The sequence below is a fragment of the Pogoniulus pusillus genome, chromosome 27 (genome assembly GCF_015220805.1).
Source record: "Pogoniulus pusillus isolate bPogPus1 chromosome 27, bPogPus1.pri, whole genome shotgun sequence".
In the NCBI taxonomy this organism is placed as follows: Eukaryota; Metazoa; Chordata; class Aves; order Piciformes; family Lybiidae; genus Pogoniulus; species Pogoniulus pusillus.
In genome coordinates this window covers 1,511,714-1,534,014 of record NC_087290.1, presented here as the reverse complement: position 1 = coordinate 1,534,014, position 22,301 = coordinate 1,511,714, and the positions used below count along the sequence as shown (strand labels likewise).

Genomic DNA, 22,301 nt, shown 5'->3' with positions numbered 1-22,301 from the left:
CTCCTCTCCAGACTAAACGACTCCAGGGCTCTCAGCCTTTCTTCACAGGTGAGATGTTCACCTCCCATCCTCATCCTCGCAGCCCTTTGTTGGACTGTCTCCAGTAGATCCCTGTCTGTCTGGAACTGGGGAGCCCAAAAGGCTACTGACCCAGCCCAGGCTCTAATTCATGGTCCTGTGCTTCAGGAGCAGCTGCTCTGTGGTGCTGACAACACAAGTGTCTCGATTTGCCTTTCCCCAGCAGAAGAGCAGCAGCAGAAGGCTGGGAGCACTCTCAGTGCTGGGAGAGATGGAGAGGAAAGCAATGGAAACATTTTGCTTTTCCAAAGGGATAATATGGCAGAGGCACAGAAGAAGGAAAACAATCCTGCATTTTTGAGAGTTTTCACAACATAGTCCAGCAAAACTCCTGTGTCTTCTTCTGCTGTAACTCCAAAGTGTGAGGATGCCTCCAGCTGAGCCTCTGCTTCAAACCTGTTTCCTATAACCCACGATCAAGTTCTTTTTCTCTTTTAAAAGTGAAAATCCACTTCCCCTTCCCTCCCTTCCTTTCCTCCCATCCTTCCTTCCTTCCTTCCTTCCTTCCTTCCTTCCTTCCTTCCTTCCTTCCTTCCTTCCTTCCTTCCTTCCTTCCTTCCTTCCTTCCTTCCTTCCTTCCTTCCTTCCTTCTTTCCTTCCTTCCTCCCTCCCTCCCTCCCTCCCTCCCTCCCTCCCTCCCTCCCTTCCTCCCCTCCCTTCCTTCCTTCCTCCCTCCCTTCCTCCCTCCCTCCCTCCCTTCCTCCCTCCCTCCCTCCCTCCCTCCCTCCCTCCCTCCCTCCCTCCCTCCCTCCCTCCCTCCCTCCCTCCCTCCCTTCCTCCCTCCCTCCCTTCCTTCCTTCCTTCCTTCCTTCCTTCCTTCCTTCCTTCCTTCCTTCCTTCCTTCCTTCCTTCCTTCCTTCCTTCCTTCCTTCCTTCCTTCCTTCTTTCCTTCCTTCCTCCCTCCCTCCCTCCCTCCCTCCCTCCCTTCCTCCCCTCCCTTCCTTCCTTCCTCCCTCCCTTCCTCCCTCCCTTCCTCCCTCCCTCCCTCCCTCCCTCCCTCCCTCCCTTCCTCCCTTCCTTCCTTCCTCCCTCCCTTCCTCCCTCCCTTCCTCCCTCCCTTCCTCCCTCCCTCCCTCCCTCCCTCCCTCCCTTCCTCCCTCCCTTCCTCCCTCCCTCCCTCCCTTCCTCCCTTCCTTCCTTCCTTCCTTCCTTCCTTCCTTCCTTCCTTCCTTCCTTCCTTCCTTCCTTCCTTCCTTCCTTCCTTCCTTCCTTCCTTCCTTCCTTCCTTCCTTCCTTCCTTCCTTCCTTCCCTTTCTCTCTTTCTTTCTCCCTTTCTCTCCTTCCCAGGAGGCCCAAGTGCCAAAGCCCTTTTTGCCTGTAGGTTTGTTCCTGGGGGGTGTTTGCTTGGTTTTTGTTGCAACAATGTGAACTGGGTGCACAAAGGCACTACACAGATCTGGACACATCAATGACATGAAAACCAAAACTGAGACTCAGCAGGAAGACCTTAAAATGCCTTCAAGTGAGCCTCTCTTCTCTTCTGCCCCAACACTCCAAAGCATTTCTGTCTGCACAACACTGGAGTTATTCTTTTTAACAACCCCCTCAGTTCTTCTCATGCCTGAGTGATTGGAGAAGAGAAGGCTCCAGGGAGACCTTAGAGCAGCCTTCCAGTACCTGAAGGGACAACAAGCAGGCTGCAGAGGGACTGGATGCTTCCACAGAGGGAGAGGCCTTGGAGGAGTTCTGGTGGCCCAAAAGCAGTGTGGCCAGCAGATGCAGAGCTGACTCAGCCACTTTACTCTGGCAGACCTCACATGGAGCATTGTGTCCAGCTCTGGAGTCCTCAATACTTGAAGGACATGGACCTGATGGAGCAGGCCCAGAGAAGGGCCAGGAAGATGACCAGAGGCTGGAGTACCTCTACTGTGGGCACAGGCTGAGGGTGCTGGGGTTGCTCAGCCTGGAGAAGAGAAGGCTGCAGGCAGACCTAATGGCAGCCTCCTTGTACCTGAGGGGGCTACAAGAAGGGACTGCTCCCAAAGGCCTGCAGGGGCAGGACCAGGGGCAATGGTTTGAAATGAGAGCAGAGCAGATTGAGATTGGATGTGAGGAACAAGTTCTGCAGCAAGAGGCTGCTGGAACACTGCAACAGGTTGCCCAGGGAGGGAGTTGAGGCCTCACCCCTGGAGATGTTCCAGGTGAAGCTGGACAAGGCTGTGAGCAACCTGCTCTAGTGGAGGATGTCCCTGCTGAGTGCAGGGGGTTGGGCTGGATGAGCTCTGGAGGTCCCTTCCAGCCCAGCCCTCTCTGTGATTCTGTGACCGCAGGTTGCTGGATGCAGTACAGACTCAGCAGGCTGCCTCTGGGTACATTTGTCAGCCCAGAGATTGGTGACCTCCTGCCACAAGTGCCTGTGAGAAAGGTGTCAAGTGGCAGAGGGACAGGGAAGTGCTGCCCATAAATACTGGTGTGGAACAGGCGCTGCCACCACCGGCACCGCTGCGAACACAGCAGAGTGAGTCCACTGCAGCCTCATTAACTTCCCTGATTGGGAATGATAATATTCTGGGAATCCAACAATGAAAAATTCAGAGATGCTATATCCCAACCTCTGCTAAATCATTGATTTTGACAAGGAAGGCAAGTTCCCCTTTAATTATTCATCATTAGGCTTCGGAGCCTATCAGAAAAGTCTGCAGTGATTTATTGTGCAAAATGAAACCTTCATAGCAGCAGAGCCTGCCCCAAACTGGGGTTATTAAAGCTTCATGCAGTGGGGGGTGGACTCGGGGCTGACTTCCCTGGGAAAGTGAAAACAGGCCCCTGCTGCTGCCTTCAGCTTGTTCTTACTGCAGCCCTCTGCAGACCCAGACCCACAGTCCTGGGGCCGACAGAGTCAGAGAGGGAGAACAGCCCCCAGCTGCCCCTGCCCAGCTCCTCTGCTGCCCTGCTGCTGCTGCTGCTGCCACAGCATCCTGCTGCTAGAGCAGGAGTGGGCTGCTGGCTCCAGCCCTCACAGCCTCCTGCCCTGCTACAGCCCCAAGGCCTCCAGCCCTCACTGCCTGCTACAGCCTCATGGCCTCCAGCCCTCACTGCCTGCTAAAGCCTCATGGCCTCCAGCCCTTGTGCCCTGCTAAAGCTCCATGCCACAGAGTTAAAGGCTCCTCCTGAGGAAGGTGTAGGCAGAGCAGCAGTTACCATCTCCCAGACCAGGGAGGGGATTCTGCCACCCTACTTTGTTCTGCTGAGTCCCCCCCTGCAGCACTGCAGCCAGTTCTGGGCCTCCTAGCACAAGGACATGGAACTGCTGGAGAGGGTCCAGAAGCCAAGAAGATGATCACAAGCTGGAGCACATCTGCTGTGGGGACAGGCTGGGAGAGCTGGGGCTGGTCAGACTGAAGAGAAGGCTACAGGGACACCTTAGAGCAGCCTTCCAGAAGGGGCTCCAGGAGAGCTGGGGAGGGACTTTGGACAAGGGCTGAGAGTGCCAGGAGGAGGGAGAATGAGCTGGGAGAGGGGAGAGGGAGAGTGGAGATGGGGGAGAAATGCTTGAGAGTGAGGGTGGGGAGACACTGGCACAGGTTGAGAGTGGTCAGACACTGAGGAGCAGAGGGAGAAAAGAGGTGATGGGAACAGTCCCTGCTTCACCCAGCAGCACACGAGGGTGGGAGTTACACTATCAGCTCTCTCCCCGTGGCCTTCACCACCCTGCACACCAGTGAGTGCAGCCACCCCCCTGCTACTGCACAGCTGGGCAGGGGAATGGCATTCCACACCTCGGAGGGGTCAGAGCTCTCCTCACACGAAGCAAAGGAAGCTGAGAGATGCCAGCTCTGGACTCCAAAAGGGCAGCAGCTGAGAGAGGGACTGTTAAGAAGCAGGAGATGCTACAAATGGTAACAGCCAAAATCGTTTCACATTTCCAGTGGAATCATTTTGCTGTCCTCTAAACTCCTGCTCTGAATCTCAAGCCTGTGGGTCAGTGCTTCCAGAGCAGCACAACACCACATCCAAATCAGTCCATCCCCAAAGCAGGGGGCCTGCTGAGCTGAACTCTTTCTAGGTGGCCTTAATCATGGGGGACAAGGACTTGGTAAAAGGCAATGTTGATTTAGTCATTAGATGCATCATTATGTGCAGTGCTTGTTTCTGCTGCTGCCACACTGCAGCCTGCTGCAAATTCACTTTCTGGCCTCTGCAATGGATTCAACTTCATCCAATTGTTTTTTTTTTCCCAGCTACAAAGGGGTTAACCAGAGGAAATGCTGCTACAAAGATGACTTAGCTCCACTTTACACCAGTGTTTCACAGAGGTGAAGCATCACATGAGGGAAGGACCATGGGCATGGTTCAGCAAAGCTGATGAACCACTCCAGAAGCTTGTGGCTCCTCCACCCATGAACTGATCCCTCTGAGGCCCCAACACTCCTTCCATGTCCCTCATCTCAGAACCTCAGCATGGTTGGGTTGGAAGAGACCTCTGGAGATCAGCCAGTCCAAGCCTCTGCTCCAGCAGGGCACCCACAGCAGCTTGCCCAGCAGCACAGTGCCAGGGGGGTTGGAAGCTCTCCACACAAGGACACTCCACAGCCTCTCTGGGCAGCCTGCTCCAGGCCTCCAGCACCCTCACAGCAAACAACTTGCTCCTCCTCTGCACAGCCAACCTCCTGCCTGACACTTTGTGCCCCTTGGCCTGTCCCTGGGCACCACTGAGCAGAGTCTGGCCCCAGGCTCTTGCCCCCCACAGCTCCTTCAGCTCTTGCTGAGCATTGCTCAGCTGCCCTCTGGGGCTGCTCTTCTGCAGGCTCTCAGCCCCAGGGCTCTCAGCCTTTGCTCCTCCCAGAGCTGCTCCAGGCCCCTCAGCAGCTTTGCAGCCTCCCCATAGCTCTCTCCAGAGGTTTCCTGGCTCTTGAATGGGACAGCCTAAAAGTGGACCCAGCACTGCAGATGTGGCCTCAGCTGGGCAGAGTGAGGAGGCCCTTGGTGCTGCTGCTGCTTCTCCACTGTGTTGTTGAAGTGTTTTGATTTGCCAAACCCATGGAGAACAAACCTGCTCCCTTCACCCCCAGGTCAGGTTTTCTGCAGTTACTGAGCTCAGTGGGCACAGTGAAGGGTCCTCAACTGCTCAGTGGGCACAGTGAAGGGTCCTCATGTGCAGAAGGTGTTGTGAGGAAGGAGACAGGCCTGAGGAGCCAGGAGGGGGACGCAGAGAAGGTGGAGATGGGGAAGGGTGAAATGGAATCCTTTCTTCTGGCTGCACAGCAGCTCAGAGGAGATGCACTCTGGTGCTTAGCTGCAGATGCAAAGTTTGCTGAACTACAGCCAAGCTGAGGGTTGTGCACATAAGCAGAGAGTGTAAATTTTGGCTAATTAAGAAAAAGTTTTAAGAAGAGTAAGAAAAAGAGAAAAAGAAGAGGAGAAAGAAAAAAAGAAAGAAAAATAGAGAAAAAGAAAAAAAGAAAAAGAGAAAGAGAAAGAAAAAGAGAGAGAAAAAGGAAGAAAAAGAAATGAGAGAAAGAAAAAGAAAAAGGAAAAGGAAAAGGAAAAGGAAAAGGAAAAGAGAGCAAAAGAAAACCAGAAAGAAAAAGAGAAAAAAAAAGATAAAGAAAAAGATAAAAAGAAAAAGAGATAGAAAAAGAAAAAGAAAAAGGAAAAAAAAAGTGAAAAAGAGAAAGAAAAAGACAAAGAAAAAGATAAAAAGAAAAAGAGAAAGAGAAAGATAAAAAGAAAAAGAGAAAGAGAAAGAAAAAGAAAAAGGAGAAGAAAAAGGAGAAGAAAAAGAAAAAGAAAAAGAAAAAGAAAAAGAAAAAGAAAAAGAAAAAGAAAAAGAAAAAGAAAAAGAAAAAGAAAAAGAAAAAGAAAAAGAAAAAGAAAAAGAGAAAGAAAAAGAGAAAGAGAAAGAAAAAGAGAAAGAAAAAGAAAAAGAAAAAGAGAAAGAAAAAGAAAAAGAAAAAGAAAAAGAAAAAGAAAAAGAAAAAGAAAAAGAAAAAGAAAAAGAAAAAGAAAAAGAAAAAGAAAAAGAAAAAGAAAAAGAAAAAGAAAAAGAAAAAGAAAAAGAAAAAGAAAAAGAGAAAGAGAAAGAAAAAGAGAAAGAAAAAGAAAAAGAGAAAGAAAAAGAGAAAGAGAAAGAAAAAGAGAAAGAGAAAGAAAAAGAGAAAGAAAAAGAAAAAGAAAAAGAGAAAGAAAAAGAAAAAGAAAAAGAAAAAGAAAAAGAAAAAGAGAAAGAAAAAGAGAAAGAGAAAGAAAAAGAGAAAGAAAAAGAAAAAGAAAAAGAAAAAGAAAAAGAAAAAGAAAAAGAAAAAGAAAAAGAAAAAGAAAAAGAAAAAGAAAAAGAGAAAGAAAAAGAGAAAGAGAAAGAAAAAGAGAAAGAAAAAGAAAAAGAAAAAGAGAAAGAAAAAGAAAAAGAAAAAGAAAAAGAAAAAGAAAAAGAAAAAGAAAAAGAGAAAAAGAAAAAGAAAAAGAAAAAGAAAAAGAAAAAGAAAAAGAAAAAGAAAAAGAAAAAGAAAAAGAAAAAGAAAAAGAGAAAGAAAAAGAAAAAGAGAAAGAAAAAGAAAAAGAAAAGGAAAAAGAAAAAGAAAAAGAAAAAGAAAAAGAGAAAGAAAAAGAAAAAGAAAAAGAAAAAGAAAAAGCAAAAGAAAAAGAAAAAGAAAAAGAAAAAGAAAAAGAGAAAGAAAAAGAAAAAGAAAAAGAAAAGGAAAAAGAAAAAGAAAGAAAAAGAAAAAGAAAAAGAGAAAGAAAAAGAAAAAGAAAAGGAAAAAGAAAAAGAAAAAGAGAAAGAAAAAGAAAAAGAAAAAGAGAAAGAAAAAGAAAAAGAAAAGGAAAAAGAAAAAGAAAAAGAGAAAGAAAAAGAAAAAGAAAAAGAAAAAGAGAAAGAAAAAGAGAAAGAAAAAGAAAAAGAAAAAGAAAAAGAAAAAGGAAAAGAAAAAGAAAAAGAAAAAGAGAAAACAAAGGCAAAGGCAAAATCCTCTAAACTGCAGCTCCATCCCAGTCAGGAAAAGCTCTTTGGTGCTTACCAGCAGAAAGATTCCTTTCCAGTATGGTGAGGAGGAAATTGTTAGTCCTTGCTCTTGAACTACAACCACTTTGCTACTCTCAGAAGGGAAACAAAACAGCTGCTGGGTAAATCTCTGCTAGCACTGTGCAAAAATCACAGAGTGAGCCTAGCAGAACACCTTCAACACCTTCATCACTCAGAGATTGGCAAATAATTACCAGCACTTCCATCAATATTTAATGCTGTCTGCAAAAGTTCTTTCAGACAACTCCAAACCCTCTCTCCAAAGCCCAATTTTCTTTCAGCGACTAAATAATCACCTCTCAGATCTGCCTTTTGCTTCACTGCTGTGGCTGCAGCTCAGAAAGAGCTGATGCAAAAGGGGTAACAGGCACAAAGTGGAGCCCAGGAGGCAAGTGTAGAGTTCTGGCCCTGGGCTGGAACAACCTCCTGCAGCAGGACAGCTGAGGGGGGACCTGCTGGGAAGCAGCTGCAAGGAGAAGGAGCTGGGAGTGCTGGGGGACAGCAAGTGCCCATGGGGCAGCAATGTGCCCTGGGGGGCAGGGAGGCAAATGGTGTCCTGGGGGGCATGGAGGAGAGGGTGGGTGGCAGGTCGAGGGAGGTTCTCCTCTCTCTACTCTGTCCTAGTCAGGCCACATCTGCAGTGCTGGGTCCAGCTCTGGGCTCCCCAGCTGCAGAGAGCCAGGGAAGTGCTGGAGAGAGCCCAGGGGAGGCTGCAGAGCTGCTGAGGGGCCTGGAGCAGCTCTGGGAGGAGCAAAGGCTGAGAGCCCTGGGGCTGAGAGCCTGCAGGAGAGCAGCCCCAGAGGGCAGCTGAGCAATGCTCAGCAAGAGCTGAAGGAGCTGTGGGGGGCAGGAGGCTGGGGCCAGACTCTTGTCAGTGGTGCCCAGGGACAGGCCAAGGGGCAGCAAGGGGCACAAAGTGTCAGGCAGGAGGTTGGCTGTGCAGAGCAGGAGCAAGTTGTTTGTTGTGAGGGTGCTGGAGGCCTGGAGCAGGCTGCCCAGAGAGGCTGTGGAGTGCCCTTGTGTGGAGAGCTTCCAACCCCCCTGGCACTGTGCTGCTGGGCAAGCTGCTGTGGGTGCCCTGCTTGAGCAGGGGCTTGAACTGGCTGATCCCCAGAGGTCCCTTCCCACCACCACCCAGATGGGATTCAGTGAAAGGACAAAATATTTGCCATACTTTGTCAGCTGCCCCAGGGGACTGTGGGGTCTCAAAGCTGATCCAGCAAAAGGAAAAGGACAGAAGCAAGCAGAAGCTGGAGGGTGCCAGTTTTCAGCAGGATCAGTGACCATGCTCTGGGTCATGGTTAGGCTCCACAAGCACTGGCTGCAGCATGAGGTGTGCAGCAGGACAAGGTGGTGAGGGAAGGAGATGGAGTATAAACTGAGGCCAGAGGTCTGAAATCTCTGATCTTACCTGGCCCAGGCACTACTAAAGCTCAACCAATCAGCAGATGCCTGGTGGTGGATTCCCTCTGTGAAGCCATCCCCCACTGCCTGCACCACCTCTGAATCCTGCACATCCAGACACATCTTCATCACCCCAAAGTCTCACTCAAAGCACAGACTGGACCAGAAGGGCACTTCCCTTGCCTCTGGGTTTGAAGTGCTCCACGTGGTTGTGCCACTTCCTCAGCACTGCGAGGGGATGTGGGAGGGACCTTCCACAGTGCCAAAGCAGCATCTGCAGGCACATTCCACAACACCTTTGCCCTCCTGCATGGCCCTGTCTGAACCATCACTTGCTGCAAATATGCCAATGGAACAACTCAGAAAGGGAAAGGAAAAAGCCCAGACAAGTCCACAAGAAGAATTAATATGCCAAGAAAACATCTCTGAAAAGGGGAAAGGAGAAGCTGCAGCAGCAGGTCAGGCCTCCCTAGGCTGGCAGTGTAGGTCCTCCCTAGGCTTGTGCTGCAGAGCAGAGCAGAGCAGCCTGCTGCATGTCCAGGCAGAGCCCCACACCATGCATTTAGAACCATAAAGCCAAAGCATAACTTGAAGTGGTTAGAAGGTAAAGAGGTGGCAAGGAGCTCTGCACTGTGCTCTCAGAGCTGCAGCTTGCTCTGCAGTTGCATCTTTTCTTACTCCAGCCTGTCGGGAGGGCTAAGTGCATGGCAAGCAACTGGCAGGAAAGCCAGAAGGGAAGGGAGGGAAGCCCCTCCCCCCACGGTGACAGCGAGAGTGTTGTGAGGACTCATGTAACATCCTACCTGGTTTGCTCTTTCGAGGTCTGTCATGATCATCTCGATTTCATCAGCCCTGGGAGGGGAAGAGAGCAGAGTCCTGTTAGCGTCTGAAGAATGCCTGCTCTGGCAGCTCAGGCACAGCACAGTTGCAACATCCATGCACACAAGGCCACTTGCCAGCACTCCCAGGACAGCACACAGGAAGGCTGATCAGCTCCTCTCCAACTGGGGGAATCCTCTGGGCTTACAGCTCTCTGCACTGCTTTGCACTTCTCCAGTTCCTCTGCCTGAGCCCCTCCTGCAGCAAGGTAAGCTGAGGACAGCCCAGCATAGTCTCTGGGTCCCTGCAGCTCTGCCTCCCCAGGCTCCTGCAGTGCCATCCTTGCTACCTGGCAAGGTGCTTCAGAAGTGACTATGGAGAAGTCAAAGACTCCAGTCCTGCAGCTGACCACCCTGAATCACAGAATGGCTTAGCTGGGAAGAGCTCATGGACTGCATCCAGCAACCCAACTCTGCCAAGCCCACTGCTAAGCCATGGCCCTCAGCACCACATCTCCAGGGCTCTGAAACTCCTCCAGGGATGGGCACCCTGCCTCTGCCCTGGGCAGCCTGGGGCAGACACTGACAACCTTGAAGGGGAAGAATTTCTTAACTCACCTCCAACCTAAGCCTGCCCTGGGACAACCCAAGGTGGTTTTGTCTTCTGTCACTTGGTCCTTGGGAGCAGAGCCCAACCCCCACCTCACTGCAGCCTCCTCTCAGGGAGCTGCAGACAGCAATGAGCTCTGCTCTCAGCCTCCCTTTCTCCAGGCTGCACACCCCCAGCTCCCTCAGCTGCTCCTCCCTAGCCCTGTTCTCCAGACCACTCTCCACCTTCCCTGCCCTTCTCTGGACCCTCTCCAGCCTCTCACTGTCCTTTTTGGAGTGAGGGGCCCAAAAGTGAACCCAGGATTTGAGGTGTGTCCTCGGCAGTGCCCAGTGCAGGGGGCACAACCCCTGCCCCAGCCCTCCTAAGCCCATAACCAAGAGCAGCCTGGGTGACCCTTGTGTTTCAGAGTGTCTGGAGGTTTAGCTCTGCGTTTGGCTACAGAACAGAAGAGGTCTGCTGAGGGCACAGCCAGTGAGCAGTGTGATTCTGCATTATGCAGGGAGGAGGTTCTGACACTAATTTATGAAACTCTAAATTTAGACTCAGGCTTTTAATGCACTTTCTGAAGCTGAGCAGGAAAGTCAAAAGGTTGAAGACTCCCCAAATACAGAAGAGCTCCTTCAGACAAGTGTGAGGCAGCAGCTCCCAGCCCTGACCCTTCCCAAACCCAGCAAGGCCAAGCCTTGGCTCACACAAATGGATCCAGGCCTCAGGCAAGCTTTGCTTTGGGTTCTTGAGTATCATCATGGCCAAATATCTCACAGCACAGCTCTCACCCGTGCAGGGACCAGGGAAAGGGGCAGCAAACCCATTCAGAGGGTGGTGGGGAGTGGAGCTAGGGGCAGGTGACAGCCAGCAGCAGTGGTGCTCCCCAGGGCTCAGCTCTTTAATATCTTCACCAATGAACTGGGGGAGGGGGTCCAGGCACCCCGGGCAGTTTGCAGGTGACACCAAGCTGGGGGGGAGCACTGATCTGCTGGAGGGTAGGGATCTGCAGGGGCACCTGGTCAGGCTGGATCAATGAGCTGAGGCCAATGGGATGAGGTTCAACAAGGCCAAGTGCTGGGTCCTGCCCTTGGGTCACAACAGTCCTATGAAGGCTCCAGGCTGGAGGCAGAATGGCTGGAAATTGTCCCATGGGAAAGGCCCTGGGGGTGCTGGTAAGCAGAGGCCAGTGATGAGCCAGGGTGTGCCCAGCTGGCCAAGGAGGGCACCAGCAGCCTGGCCTGGGTCAGCAGTGGTGTGGCCAGCAGGAGCAGGGCAGGGGTTGTGCCCCTGTGCTGGGCACTGGGGAGGCCACAGCTGGAATCCTGGGTTTGCTTTTGGGCCCCTCACTGCAGGAAGGACATTGAGGGTCTGGAGCAGGTCCAGAGAACAGCAAGGAAGTTGGTGAAGGGTCTGGAGAACAGGGAGCTGGGGGTGTGCAGCCTGGAGAAAGGGAGGCTGGGGGGAGACCTTCTGGCTCTCCACAACTCCATCAAAGGAGGCTGGAGCCACCTGGGGGTTGGGCTCTTCTCCCTAGTCTCAGGTGCTAGAAGGAGAGGCAATGGCCTGACATTGTGCCAGGGCAGGGTTAGTTGGAGATGAGGACAGATGTCTTTGCTGCAAGAGTGGTCAGGGCTTGGCAGAGGCTGCCCAGGGAGGTGGTGGAGTGCCCATGCCTGGAGGTGTTGCAGACAGGTATGGCCATGGCACTTGGGGACAGGGTTTGCTGGCCGTGGTGGGGCTGGGTTGGGGTTGGACTGGATGAGCTCAGAGGCCTTTTCCACCCAACACATTCCTGCCATCCTCAGGTTCTGTACTGCAACACTAAGAGATCCTCCTTCTCCCCAGACACTTTGCCTGCCTTGTCTCTGCAGACCACATGGAAGCAGTGACCAGGAGCCTCCTCTCCTCTGAGCAGCAGCTTTACCCAGCAAGTCCTTTTGCACTCTGCCAGCACCACTGTGCCTGGCTTTGGGTTCTGATCTGCAGCAGATCTCAGCACAAGCTGAGAAACCCTGGAACTGCCCTCCCCTGCTGACCCCTGCACACCACTCAGGGGGTGCTCTGCTGCTGATCCCAGGGAAGAACCCCTGTTCTCTGCAGGTGTGCTTACTGAGAAAGGAAGGAAGGGATGGAAGGACATCAGGGGACCTGCACACTCAGCCCCAGGTCATTACAGCTGAGCACTGAGTTCCCCTGCAGCAGCATCTGAGGTGTCTGTGTGCACACTCAGGGGAATGCAGGCTAAGATCAGAGCAAGTCAATGTGTGTGTCTATAAATTAGTGGCTAATTGGTTTTAATTACAGCCTCTAATGTCGCCAGGAACTGCCTTTTGCAAAAGCCTCCTGGACAAGAATGAAAGTAGCTTAGCAGTTCCTTCTGCAAGAGCAGCCAATGTGCTCTTAGTGCTGGAGAGCAAGGAGGAGATGGCTTGGATGAACAATCACTAGCAGACAGCTACTGAGCTCAGCAGCCCTGCTTGGGCAGGCAGGGAGCCAGGGAGTGCAGGGAGCAGCCACAAGACCAACCTGGACAGGTTAACATCAGCCTGCAGCACCACTGAGCTTGTGAAATGCCTCCTGGGTTAGACTCCAGACCCAAGAATCACAGAATGGGTTGGGTTGGAAGAGAACTCAAAGCTCAGCCAGCTCCAACCCCCTGCCAGGGGCAGGGACACCTCCACCAGCACAGGTTCATCAAGGCCTCATCCAACCTAGCCCCGAACACCGCCAGGGAGGGGACAGCCACAGCCTCCCTGGGCAGCCTGTGCCAGTCTCACCCTACCCTCACTCTCAAGAATTTCTTCCTCCTCTCCACTCTCCCTCTCCCCTCTCCCAGCTCAAAGCCATTCTCCCTCCTCCTGGCACTCCCAGCCCTTGGCCAAAGTCCCTCCCCAGCTCTCCTGGAGCCCCTTCAGCTACTGTAAGGCTGCTCTAAGGTGTCCCTGGAGCCTTCTCTTCTCCAGGCTGAACAGCCCCAGCTCTCCCAGGGGAGGTTCTCTGTGGGCTCCTCTTGACCCTCTCCAGCCCACTTAAGGAAATTACAGCACTCCTGATGGAAAAGGGCTCCCTAAGACCATGCAGGTGACTCCACCACGTATCTGTGACAGAGATAAGAAGGAAAGGAGCATCCTGAGGAAGCCAGAAAAGTGCTTCCCAGCACTTAACAAATATTTTTAGCTGGGAGAGTTTAAGGATCCTCTTTATATAAGCCTGTGCAGTCAGGCTGAACTGATGTGTGAATGCCTCAGGTTCTGTGGAGCCAGCAAAGGATGTCTGGATTATGTCACATGCCTCCCAGATCAGAGCTGGGAATGTCCCAGCCCAGCACACTGGCTACAGCCTGAGCCAATCCAGCTTCTGCTCACTTCTCTGCAGGGTCTGGAGAACAATCAAACGCTGCCAATGCTCCCAGACTGGCACAGGTATCAGCCAAAAGTCTGGAACCTGGGAAGAGCAAGGAAAGGCTGAGAGCCTGCAGAGGAGCAGCCCCAGAGGGCAGCTGAGCAATGCTCAGCAAGAGCTACAGGAGCTGTGGGGGGCAAGAGGAGAGGTTTCTTGTGACAGGACAGATTGGAATCCAGGAGGTTGGCTGTGCAGAGGAGGAGCAAGTTGTTTGCTGTGAGGGTGCTGGAGGCCTGGAGCAGGCTGCCCAGAGAGGCTGTGGAGTGTCCTTGTGTGGAGAGCTTCCAAGCTCCCTGGCACTGTGCTGCTGGGCAAGCTGCTGTGGGTGCCTCTGTTTTAGAAGAGGGGTTGGACTCCACAGGTCTCTTCCAAGCCCCACCACGCTGGGATTGCATGAGAGAAGGCCAGAGGGATGCCCAAGGCCATGGGACCAAGATGCAGAAGTAAAGCAGAGGAGCTCCCTGGGCAGCAGAAAGGTGGGTGCCAGCCAGCACAGCAGGCAGAAACACAGGACAGTGCCTGGCAGGCAGGGGGTAAGGACGCAGGCAATGCTGCACTTCCCACTGCCAGGAGTGCTAACAGCAGCTTGGTAAGACACTGGGGCTGGGGCCAGGCACTGGCACAGGCTGCCCAGGGAGGTGGTGCAGGCACCATGCCTGGGGGTGTTCAAGAAGGGTGTGGCCATGGCACTTGGGTGCATGGTTCAATGGCCACGGTGGTGCTGGGTGGCTGGGACTGGATGATCTGAGAGGGCTTTTCCCACCACAGGATGTTTCTGTGCTTGAAGAGCTCTGTCACAGCCTGCTGCATGCAGCCAATGATGAACAAAAGCAACCAGGGACACAGAAGGCCATAAAAATGCCACTGCTGCCCTTCAGCGTGCACAGCTCCCTCTGACTGCACCCAGCACAAGTGTCAAACTGCAGCCAAAGGCAAAGTTATGCCTTTGGCTTTGCACCCAGGCACAGCAGCTGCCTGATCCTGAACTCCCCAGGCCCTTCCTGGTGCACCTCCTGCTCCTTGCTTCTCCCCCCAGAGTCCATCCCTGCACACATCTCCAGAGGCATCCGTGGCAGGCACCTGCAGCCTGGCAGCCTGCACGGAGGGAGGTTAATGCTGCACCCAGCAATGTGAGCTTTAAGTAAAAGAATGAATTCAACTCCTCCATGCTCCTGCCCAGCACAAGTGTCAACAGCATTCAGAAGAGCCTTCAAAAGGAACTCACTCATTTCATTTTAAAAGCACAACTCCCCCACCAGGGGCTGGCACTCAGCAGTCTGAAAATCACTCCTCTGAGTAGGTCTCTAATAGCTCCACTCAGTGTTTGCTCAGCAGAAGTATTTATTATCAAATAAATTACAGTTCTCACACCTTTCATGCACTCAAGGAAGCAGCTCCTGGTGATGTATTGTTTCCAAAGCACCCTCTTGAATTCAGACCCACCAGGGACCAGGCTGCTCCACCCTGGCTCGCTGACCTGGGCCAGCACAGGGCACTCCTCAGCTCTTCCTCTTTCAGGATTTCTCTTTATTTCAGCAGAGCTACCTGTCAGGCAACATAGCACCCAGAGAGGCTGCAGAGTCTCCTCTGGAGAGAGCCTTGGGACTGAGAGCCTGGAGAAGAGCAGCCCCAGAGAGGATCTGCTCAATCACAGCATCACAGAACCAACCAGCTTGGAAAAGACCTTCCAGATCATTGAGTCCAACCTAGCACCCAACACCTCCTAATGAACTAACCCCTGGCACCAAGTGCCTCATGCAGCCTCCTTTTGAACACCTCCAGGGATGGGCACTCCACCACTGTCGGGGTAGGGAGGCTGGCGAGAGGCGAGATCGGGGTACTGACGACTCGAGACAGCAGCTTCCAGGCATCTGTGCATCAGTGCATCAGTACAGCTTTATTAGGGTAGTGCAGTGGCTTATATAGTGCTCAGAGGACAGTACAGATTGGCCCCAAGTTATGTGTAAGGCAGAGATAGGTTACCTGTGGTAAACAACCTGTGAGTACCACCCAGGGGGGCTGGCCAGGGTCAGCCCCCCTTGGGGCTGCATCCGCCCTGGGGGCCGGCAGATTCCACCCCCTGACAGCTGTGCGTGGGTTGCTCATGGTTGCCAGCTTAGGCCCCTGGGAATCAGTAAGACCCAAGGACACTTCCCATCACAGGGCCTGATGTTTACATTTCATGCTCTGCTGCAGGAGAAAGCTTCCCACACACCACCTCCCTGCGCAGCCCATTCCAATGCCAATCACACTTGATGGGAAGAACTTCCTCCTAACATCCAGCCTCAACCTGCCCTGGCACAGCTCCAGGCTGTGTCCCCTTCTTCTGTCCCTGGCTGCCTGGCAGCAGAGCCCAACCCCACCAGGCTACAGCCTCCCTGCAGGCAGCTGCAGGCAGCAATGAGCTCTGCCCTGAGCCTCCTCTGCTGCAGGCTGCACCCCCCCAGCTCCCTCAGCCTCTCCTCACAGGGCTGTGCTCCAGGCCCCTCCCCAGCCTTGCTGCCCTTCTCCAAACACCTTCCAGCACCTCAACATCTTTTAATGCTCAGCAAGAGGTAAAAGAGCTGTGTGGGGCAAGAGGCTGGGGCCAGGCTCTTGTCAGTGGACACAGGGCACATGCTGGACCTCAGGAGGTGGGATGTGAAGAGGAGGAGCAAGTTGTTTGTTGTGAGGGTGCTGGAGGCCTGGAGCAGGCTGCCCAGAGAGGCTGTGGAGTGTCCTTGTGTGGAGAGCTTCCAACCCCCCTGGCTTCTGTGATTCTGGGCAAGCTGCTGTGGGTGCCCTGCTTGAGCAGGGGCTTGGCCTGGATGCTCTCCAGAGGTCCCTTCCAGCCTCCCCGTGCTGGGGTTCTGGGATTCTTTGATTCATCCGATCTAATTCCATCTAATCTCTGTGTTAGAGGAGAAGCAATCATGTAAGCAAGCCAGGCCTTCACTTTGTGTCACAGGCAGCTTTTGTTCTTTCAACAGTGTCAAGCTCAGGAATTGAGGAAATCAATTTGAAGCCCAAGCATTTGGAGGTGCAGTGCAAGCATCAGCGAGTAAAAAGAATCCGAGCTGTGGAAACAGCAGGACCATGAAATATTCTATTATGCCTCCCCCTGCCACTGTGTTTGAAGTGAAACACCAAATGCATTAAAAGCTATGGATTTTACAGGGAATAAGCTTTTAGCAGCCAAGAAATAGCCCTCAGAGCTAAGATGCCATCTATAAAAAAAACCCCAACCAGCCCAAACAACTTAAGCAGTTCAAACCCCCCCAAGAACCACCCCCACGTTTCAATTCAACTGCTTGTGGGGAACAACAAAAAGAGCCCAGAAAGGCTCCATTCCCTTTTCAGGGTGAGTGATGAGGCTGGAGCAGCACAAGAGCATTCAGGAGCTGGGGAGATGGGAGAAGCTGGCTTGGTTTTGTGCAGAAAATGAAGTCTGAATGCCAGAGAGCAGGAGGAATCTGGACTCTGTGAATGAAATCTGCTTGATCCATCTCCTTCCTTGAGATCCCAGCCTAAAGAGGCAGAAGCAATTCCCTTTCTTGCATGAACATGACAAGTGAGTGCTTTGCCAAATCTCCTGGCTGCAGCCCCCCAAACATTCAGGCTTAGTGAACCTTGAAGGAAACTGCTGCTGGGTTCTTCATACATGGGAGAACTGCAAACTGCAGATGACACTTTGGAAATTGCAGGCAGGAGGTGGCCAAGAAACTTGCCCTAGCAGGGCAGATGAATATTTGGCTTTGGCAGGAAAACAAGGAACATCCCCCCCCCAGATTTGTTTTCCTCAAAACCAGGACTGAGCTTTCTGCTCAGAGCAAATGGGCTCTGGAGCCACTGGGGCTTGTTAAAACCTTCCAGTGACTCAAACACTGAGGCAGACAACTGCAGACTAAAAGCAGGCACTGACAACTGATGTGCAGTTATGGTTAGTTAAGAGAAGCAGCAAAATCTCACTTATGACATCTACCTGGGAACACCACAGAGCAGAGTTTGCCTGGTTTAGGTGACCAGCCTCAGCTCCTAGAACTGGAGGCAGCTGGACCTGGGATTGACTTTGCTGGCAAAGGAAAATGTGAAGAGTGTTTTGGGATAAGAGAATCACCAAGCTTGGAAAAGACCTCCAAGATTATCCAGTCCAAGCCTGAGCCCAGCACTGCCAGGTCACCACTAAATCACATCCCTCCATGCCTTTAAAACCTCTCCAGGGAAGGGGACTCCACCACTGCCCTGAGCAGCCTGGACCAGGCCTTGACAACCTTGAAGGGGGAAGACTTTTTCCCCCATGTCCAACATAAGCCTCCCCTGGGGCAACCCAAGGCTCTTTTCTCTCAGCCTATAACTTGGTATTTGGCAGCAGAGCCCAACCCCCACTTCCCTGCAGCCTCCTCTCAGGGAGCTGCAGACAGCAATGAGCTCTGCCCTCAGCCTCCTCTTCCCCAGGCTGCACACCCCCAGCTCCCTCAGCTGCTCCTCCCCAGCCCTGCTCTCCAGACCCTCCAGCAGCTTGGGTTGCCCTTCTCTGGCTATCTGGGAGAGGAAGAAGAGGAGGGCAGAGCATGAAAACAGAAAAACACCTCCACCCACAAGCAGTGCATGGAATGTTTGCACCACAGCTCTCTGCAGGAGCAGCCCCTGGGCCCTGGCAGAGAGTTCAGATCAGCAAACCATGCCAGAAGCACCTGCAGGCTGCTGAGCAGGGCACTCCTCGGGGTACCAGGGCATCCCAGCAGCTGCATATTCCAATTGCCTCTTTTTCTCCAAGCTAAAAAAGTGCAGAATGGTAAATTTGAGACTTTCCTTTCTAAGCCCTGCTGGTAGATCATAGAATCATAGAATGGTTTGGGTTGGAAGGGACCTCAAAGCTCAGCCAGTTCCAACTCCATGCCACGGGCAGGGACACCTCCCACTAGAACAGGTCACTCAGGGCCTCATCCAACCTGGTCCTGAACACTTCCAGGGAGGTTGTGGAGCACAGAATCACCCAATGTGATCAAAGATCACATTGGGTGATTCTGTGCTCCACAACCTCCCTGGGAAACCTGTGCCAGTGTCTCACCACCCTCAACCTGTGCCAGTCTCTCACCACCCTCATTGCAAACAACTTCTTCCTAACACCCACTCTAAATCTCCCCTCTGCCACTTCAAACCCAATTCCTCCTCCTCCTCCTCTCATTCCCAGACCTTGTCACTAGTCCCTCCCCAGCCCTCCTGTAGGCTCCTTCAGACCCTGCAAGGCCACTCCAAGGTCTCCTGGAAGCCTTCTCTTCTCCAGGCTGCACAGCCCCAACTCTCTCAGCCTGTGCTCAGAGCAGAGCTGCTGCAGCCCTCTCAGCATCTTGGTGGCCTCCTCTGCACTGGCTCCAACACTTCCATGTCCTGCTTGTGCTGGGGGCTCCAGAACTGCACCCAGGCCTCCAGGTGGGGTGTGAGGAGAGCAGAGCCAAGGGGCAGAATCCCCTCCCTTGCCCTGTGCCCACACTGCTCTGGCTGCAGCCCAGCACAGGGTTGTGTCTGGGCTGCAGTTACACTGCTGGCTCATGCTCTCTTCTAATCCCTGCCCCTCAGGGACCATGCCAAGGCACCCATGGTGCTGCCTTGCTTAAGTTCTAAGGAAGCAAAAACAATCCAATGCTTTCCTTGAAGGTCTTAGAAAGGTTCTGATGAGAGGGACTAGAGGAACCCACGATTCTGGTTTGCTTGCACCTTACACATAGCACTGCACACAGAGTTCAGGCATTGCCACAGTTCATTATGCTTCTATTCCAGCAACCACCTGCAGCACTGCCTCCAGTTCTGGTGCTGCCAGCACAGGAAGGAAATGGAAGTGCTGGAGCAGGTCCAGAGGAGGCCATGGAGATGATCAGAGGGCTGGAAACCTCCCCTGTAGGGACAGGCTGGGAGAGCTGGAGCTGTTCAGCCTGGAGAGGGCTCCAGGGAGACCTCAGAGCAGTCTTCCAGTGCCTGAAGGGGCTCCAGGAGAGCTGGAGAGGGACTTGGACAAGGGCTGGGAGTGCCAGGAGGGGGGACAATGGCTTTGAGCTGGGAGAGGGGAGAGTGAGAGTGGAGAGGAGGAAGAAATTCTGGAGGGTGAGGGTGGCACAGGCTGCCCAGGGAGGCTGTGGCTGCCCACTCCCTGGAGGTGTTCAAGGCCAGGCTGGGTGAGGCCTTGAGCAAGCTGTGCTGGTGGGAGGTGTCCCTGCCCCTGGCAGGGGGTTGGCAGTGGCTGAGCTTTAAGTTCTCTTCCAACCCAGCCCACTGTGAATGTGTGAACTCTCTGAACCATCTCAGATAGGCAAATGCACCTTTGCTGCTAATACAGCCTCCAAAAATAAGAGAGGGTTGTGCCAAGAAAGACAAAAGAGCTATTTCAGCACAGCCAGTGCAGCAGGCAAGGGGCAAGACCTCACACACCTTCTGCCACTGAGTTCTCAAATCCTCTTTTCCCATTGCCAGAGCTATAGGTTAATATTTTCTTTCACAGCAGCCCTCTAAGGATCTTCAGATCAGATAATCCTTTTTTCAATGTCATATAAATCCTGGCCTCTTGTAAAGGAATTTCTCTGTTCAGGGATTCATAAATCCACCAACTTCAGTAATGAATTGGGAGTTTCCTTTCCTAGGAACTCGACTGAAGGGAAACAAACCCTCTCTTTGCTAAGCAGTGAAACACTCAGGGCTTTAAATGGAGAGCTCAAAGAAGGGCTGGTTCAGCTGCCCCAGCCATGGCATGTTCCACTGCCTGCACTGGTCTGGGGCAGGGCCCAACAGGTGCTGTCCAGAGCCCTCTTTGCTCTTACACTCAGCCCAGCTCCTGCCCCAGCAAAAAGGAGAGACTTGGTGCTAGCTGTGTCAGGGTGCTTTGCTTTGGCCTGAATGAATTCTTTCTGCTCTCACTGCTAGCCCTGGGCATCACAGTAAGGAGAAATTCTTTCCAGAGAGAGTGGGGAGAGACTGGCACAGGCTGCCCAGGGAAGCTGTGGCTGCCCCCTCCCTGGAGGTCTTCAAGGCCAGGCTGGATGAGTCCTTGAGCAACCTGTGCTGGAGGGAACTGTCCCTGCCCCTGGCAGGGGTTTGGAGCTGGATGAGCTTTAAGGTGCCTTCCAACACAACCATTCTGTGGGCCAATGAACCACACAGAGGTCCATGCTGAGGATCAAACCACATCTCATGTGAAGCTTTCTCACCAACACCATCAGGTTAGCATCCTGGTAGCAGGATTGAGCAGTCACAGAGCTGCAGGTTGGGACATTCAAAGAAACCATGGCCCAGGCACTTGACACATGCCAGGTAATCACCAAGGGTTAAAGAAACTGCTTCTGAAGCCCAAGAGCTTGAGCAATCCCTGGCCACACCAGGCAAGAATCATCTCAACCATCTCACATAAAGCATTTTTCGGTCCCTAGGAAAACTGCTTTCCAAGAAACCCAGCACAGCACTTTGTTTCCCCTCCCATGGCTTGAGTCTGGGTTTCAAAGCTAAGGAAATCATGTTTGCAATTATGAAGGGCTAAAGACAGCAGGAGTCAGCTTTATCCCAGCAGCACACCAGGGAGCAGAGACTGGAAAGCTCAGCAGTGTCCCCGCAGCATTCCTGCAGACGGGAGCTGGGCTGGGAGGCACAAGGCAAGGCACAGGGCAAACAGCACAACTACATCTCCCAGCTCACACCAGGTGCTGGGAAGCCAGAGCTGGGACTGCCATGGGCACACGGCCTTGGCAGGCTTTGCAAACCAAAGGATGCTGAGTGGAGGCAGCTGGAACGAAGAGGAGGTGAAGCAGTGGCGTAGAGAGGCAGCCCTGCTGCTGCATCACCACCACGGTGGCTGACAGCAACGCTGCCTCCTGAGGGCCACTTCCTTATAGAACCACAGAATCAGCAGGGTTGGAAGGGAGCACAAGGAGCAGCCAGTGCCAACCCCTGCCGTGCCCAGGGACACCCTACCCTAGAGCAGGCTGCACACAGCCTCAGCCAGCCTGGCCTCAAACACCTCCAGCCATGGGGCCTCAACCACCTCCCTGGGCAACCCATTCCAGCCTCTCACCACTCTCCTGCTCAACAACTTCCTTCTCACCTTCAGCCTCACTCTCCCCACCTCCAGCTCTGCTCCATTCCCCCCACTCCTGACACTCCGTCACAGCCTCAAAAGTCCCTCCCCAGCTTCTCTGTAGCCCCCTTCAGATGCTGGCAGGCCACAAGAAGGTCCCCTGGGAGCCTCCTCTGCTCCAGCCTGCACAGCCCCAACTCTTTCAGTCTGTGCTCACAGCAGAGCTGCTGCAGCCTCTCAGCATCCTCCTGGCCCTGCTCTGGACACTCTCCAGCATCTCCACAGCCCTCTTGGAATAGTAATTTACCTACACTGCACCCTGGGCAGCACAAATCTCAGATCCCCACACAGCCAAACCCCTCTCCCTCAGCTTGTCTTGTGTCTTTCCTTCCACAAGAAGAGGTCTCTTGTGAGCTCTGTGCCCAGCTACCAAGCTGCTTGTCACAGAAAGCAATGCAGTAAATCCTGGGCTCATGGTCAAACACAGCATCCCAGACTGGTCTGGGTGTGAAGGGACCTCTGAAGGCCATTCAGACATACAATCATAGAGTCACAGAATCAATCAGGCAGGAAGAGAGCTCCAACCTCACCCAGCCCAACCTAGCACCCAGCCCCAACCAACCAACCAGACCATGGCACTCAGTGCCCCAGCCAGGCTTGGCTGCAACACCTCCAGCCACACAGACTCCACCACCTCCCTGGGCAGCCCATTCCAGTGCCAATCACTCTCTCTGACAGGAACTTCCTAACAACATCCAGCCTAGACCTGCCCTGGCACAGCTCCAGGCTGTGTCCCCTCGTTCTGTGGCTGGCTGCCTGGCAGCAGAGCCCAACCCCACCTGGCTACAGCCTCCCTGCAGGCAGCTGCAGGCAGCAATGAGCTCTGCCCTGAGCCTCCTCTGCTGCAGGCTGCACCCCCCCAGCTCCCTCAGCCTCTCCTCACAGGGCTGTGCTCCAGGCCCCTCCCCAGCCTTGCTGCCCTTCTCTCAACTAAAAAACCCA

General features: G+C 53.0%; 1 protein-coding gene across 9 annotated transcripts in view; it reads right to left on the bottom strand.

Annotated features, from left to right (window-relative positions):
- The window catches only part of CUX1 (cut like homeobox 1), a 426,690-nt gene that overhangs the window by 159,560 nt on the left and 244,829 nt on the right, over nucleotides 1–22,301 (bottom strand). For all 9 annotated transcript variants that reach the window (XM_064166481.1, XM_064166473.1, XM_064166478.1 and 6 more), the window contains exon 9: nucleotides 9,247–9,295. In XM_064166481.1, coding sequence (XP_064022551.1) covers nucleotides 9,247–9,295 — 49 coding nt within the window. The remainder of the gene's footprint in view (nucleotides 1–9,246; nucleotides 9,296–22,301) is intronic.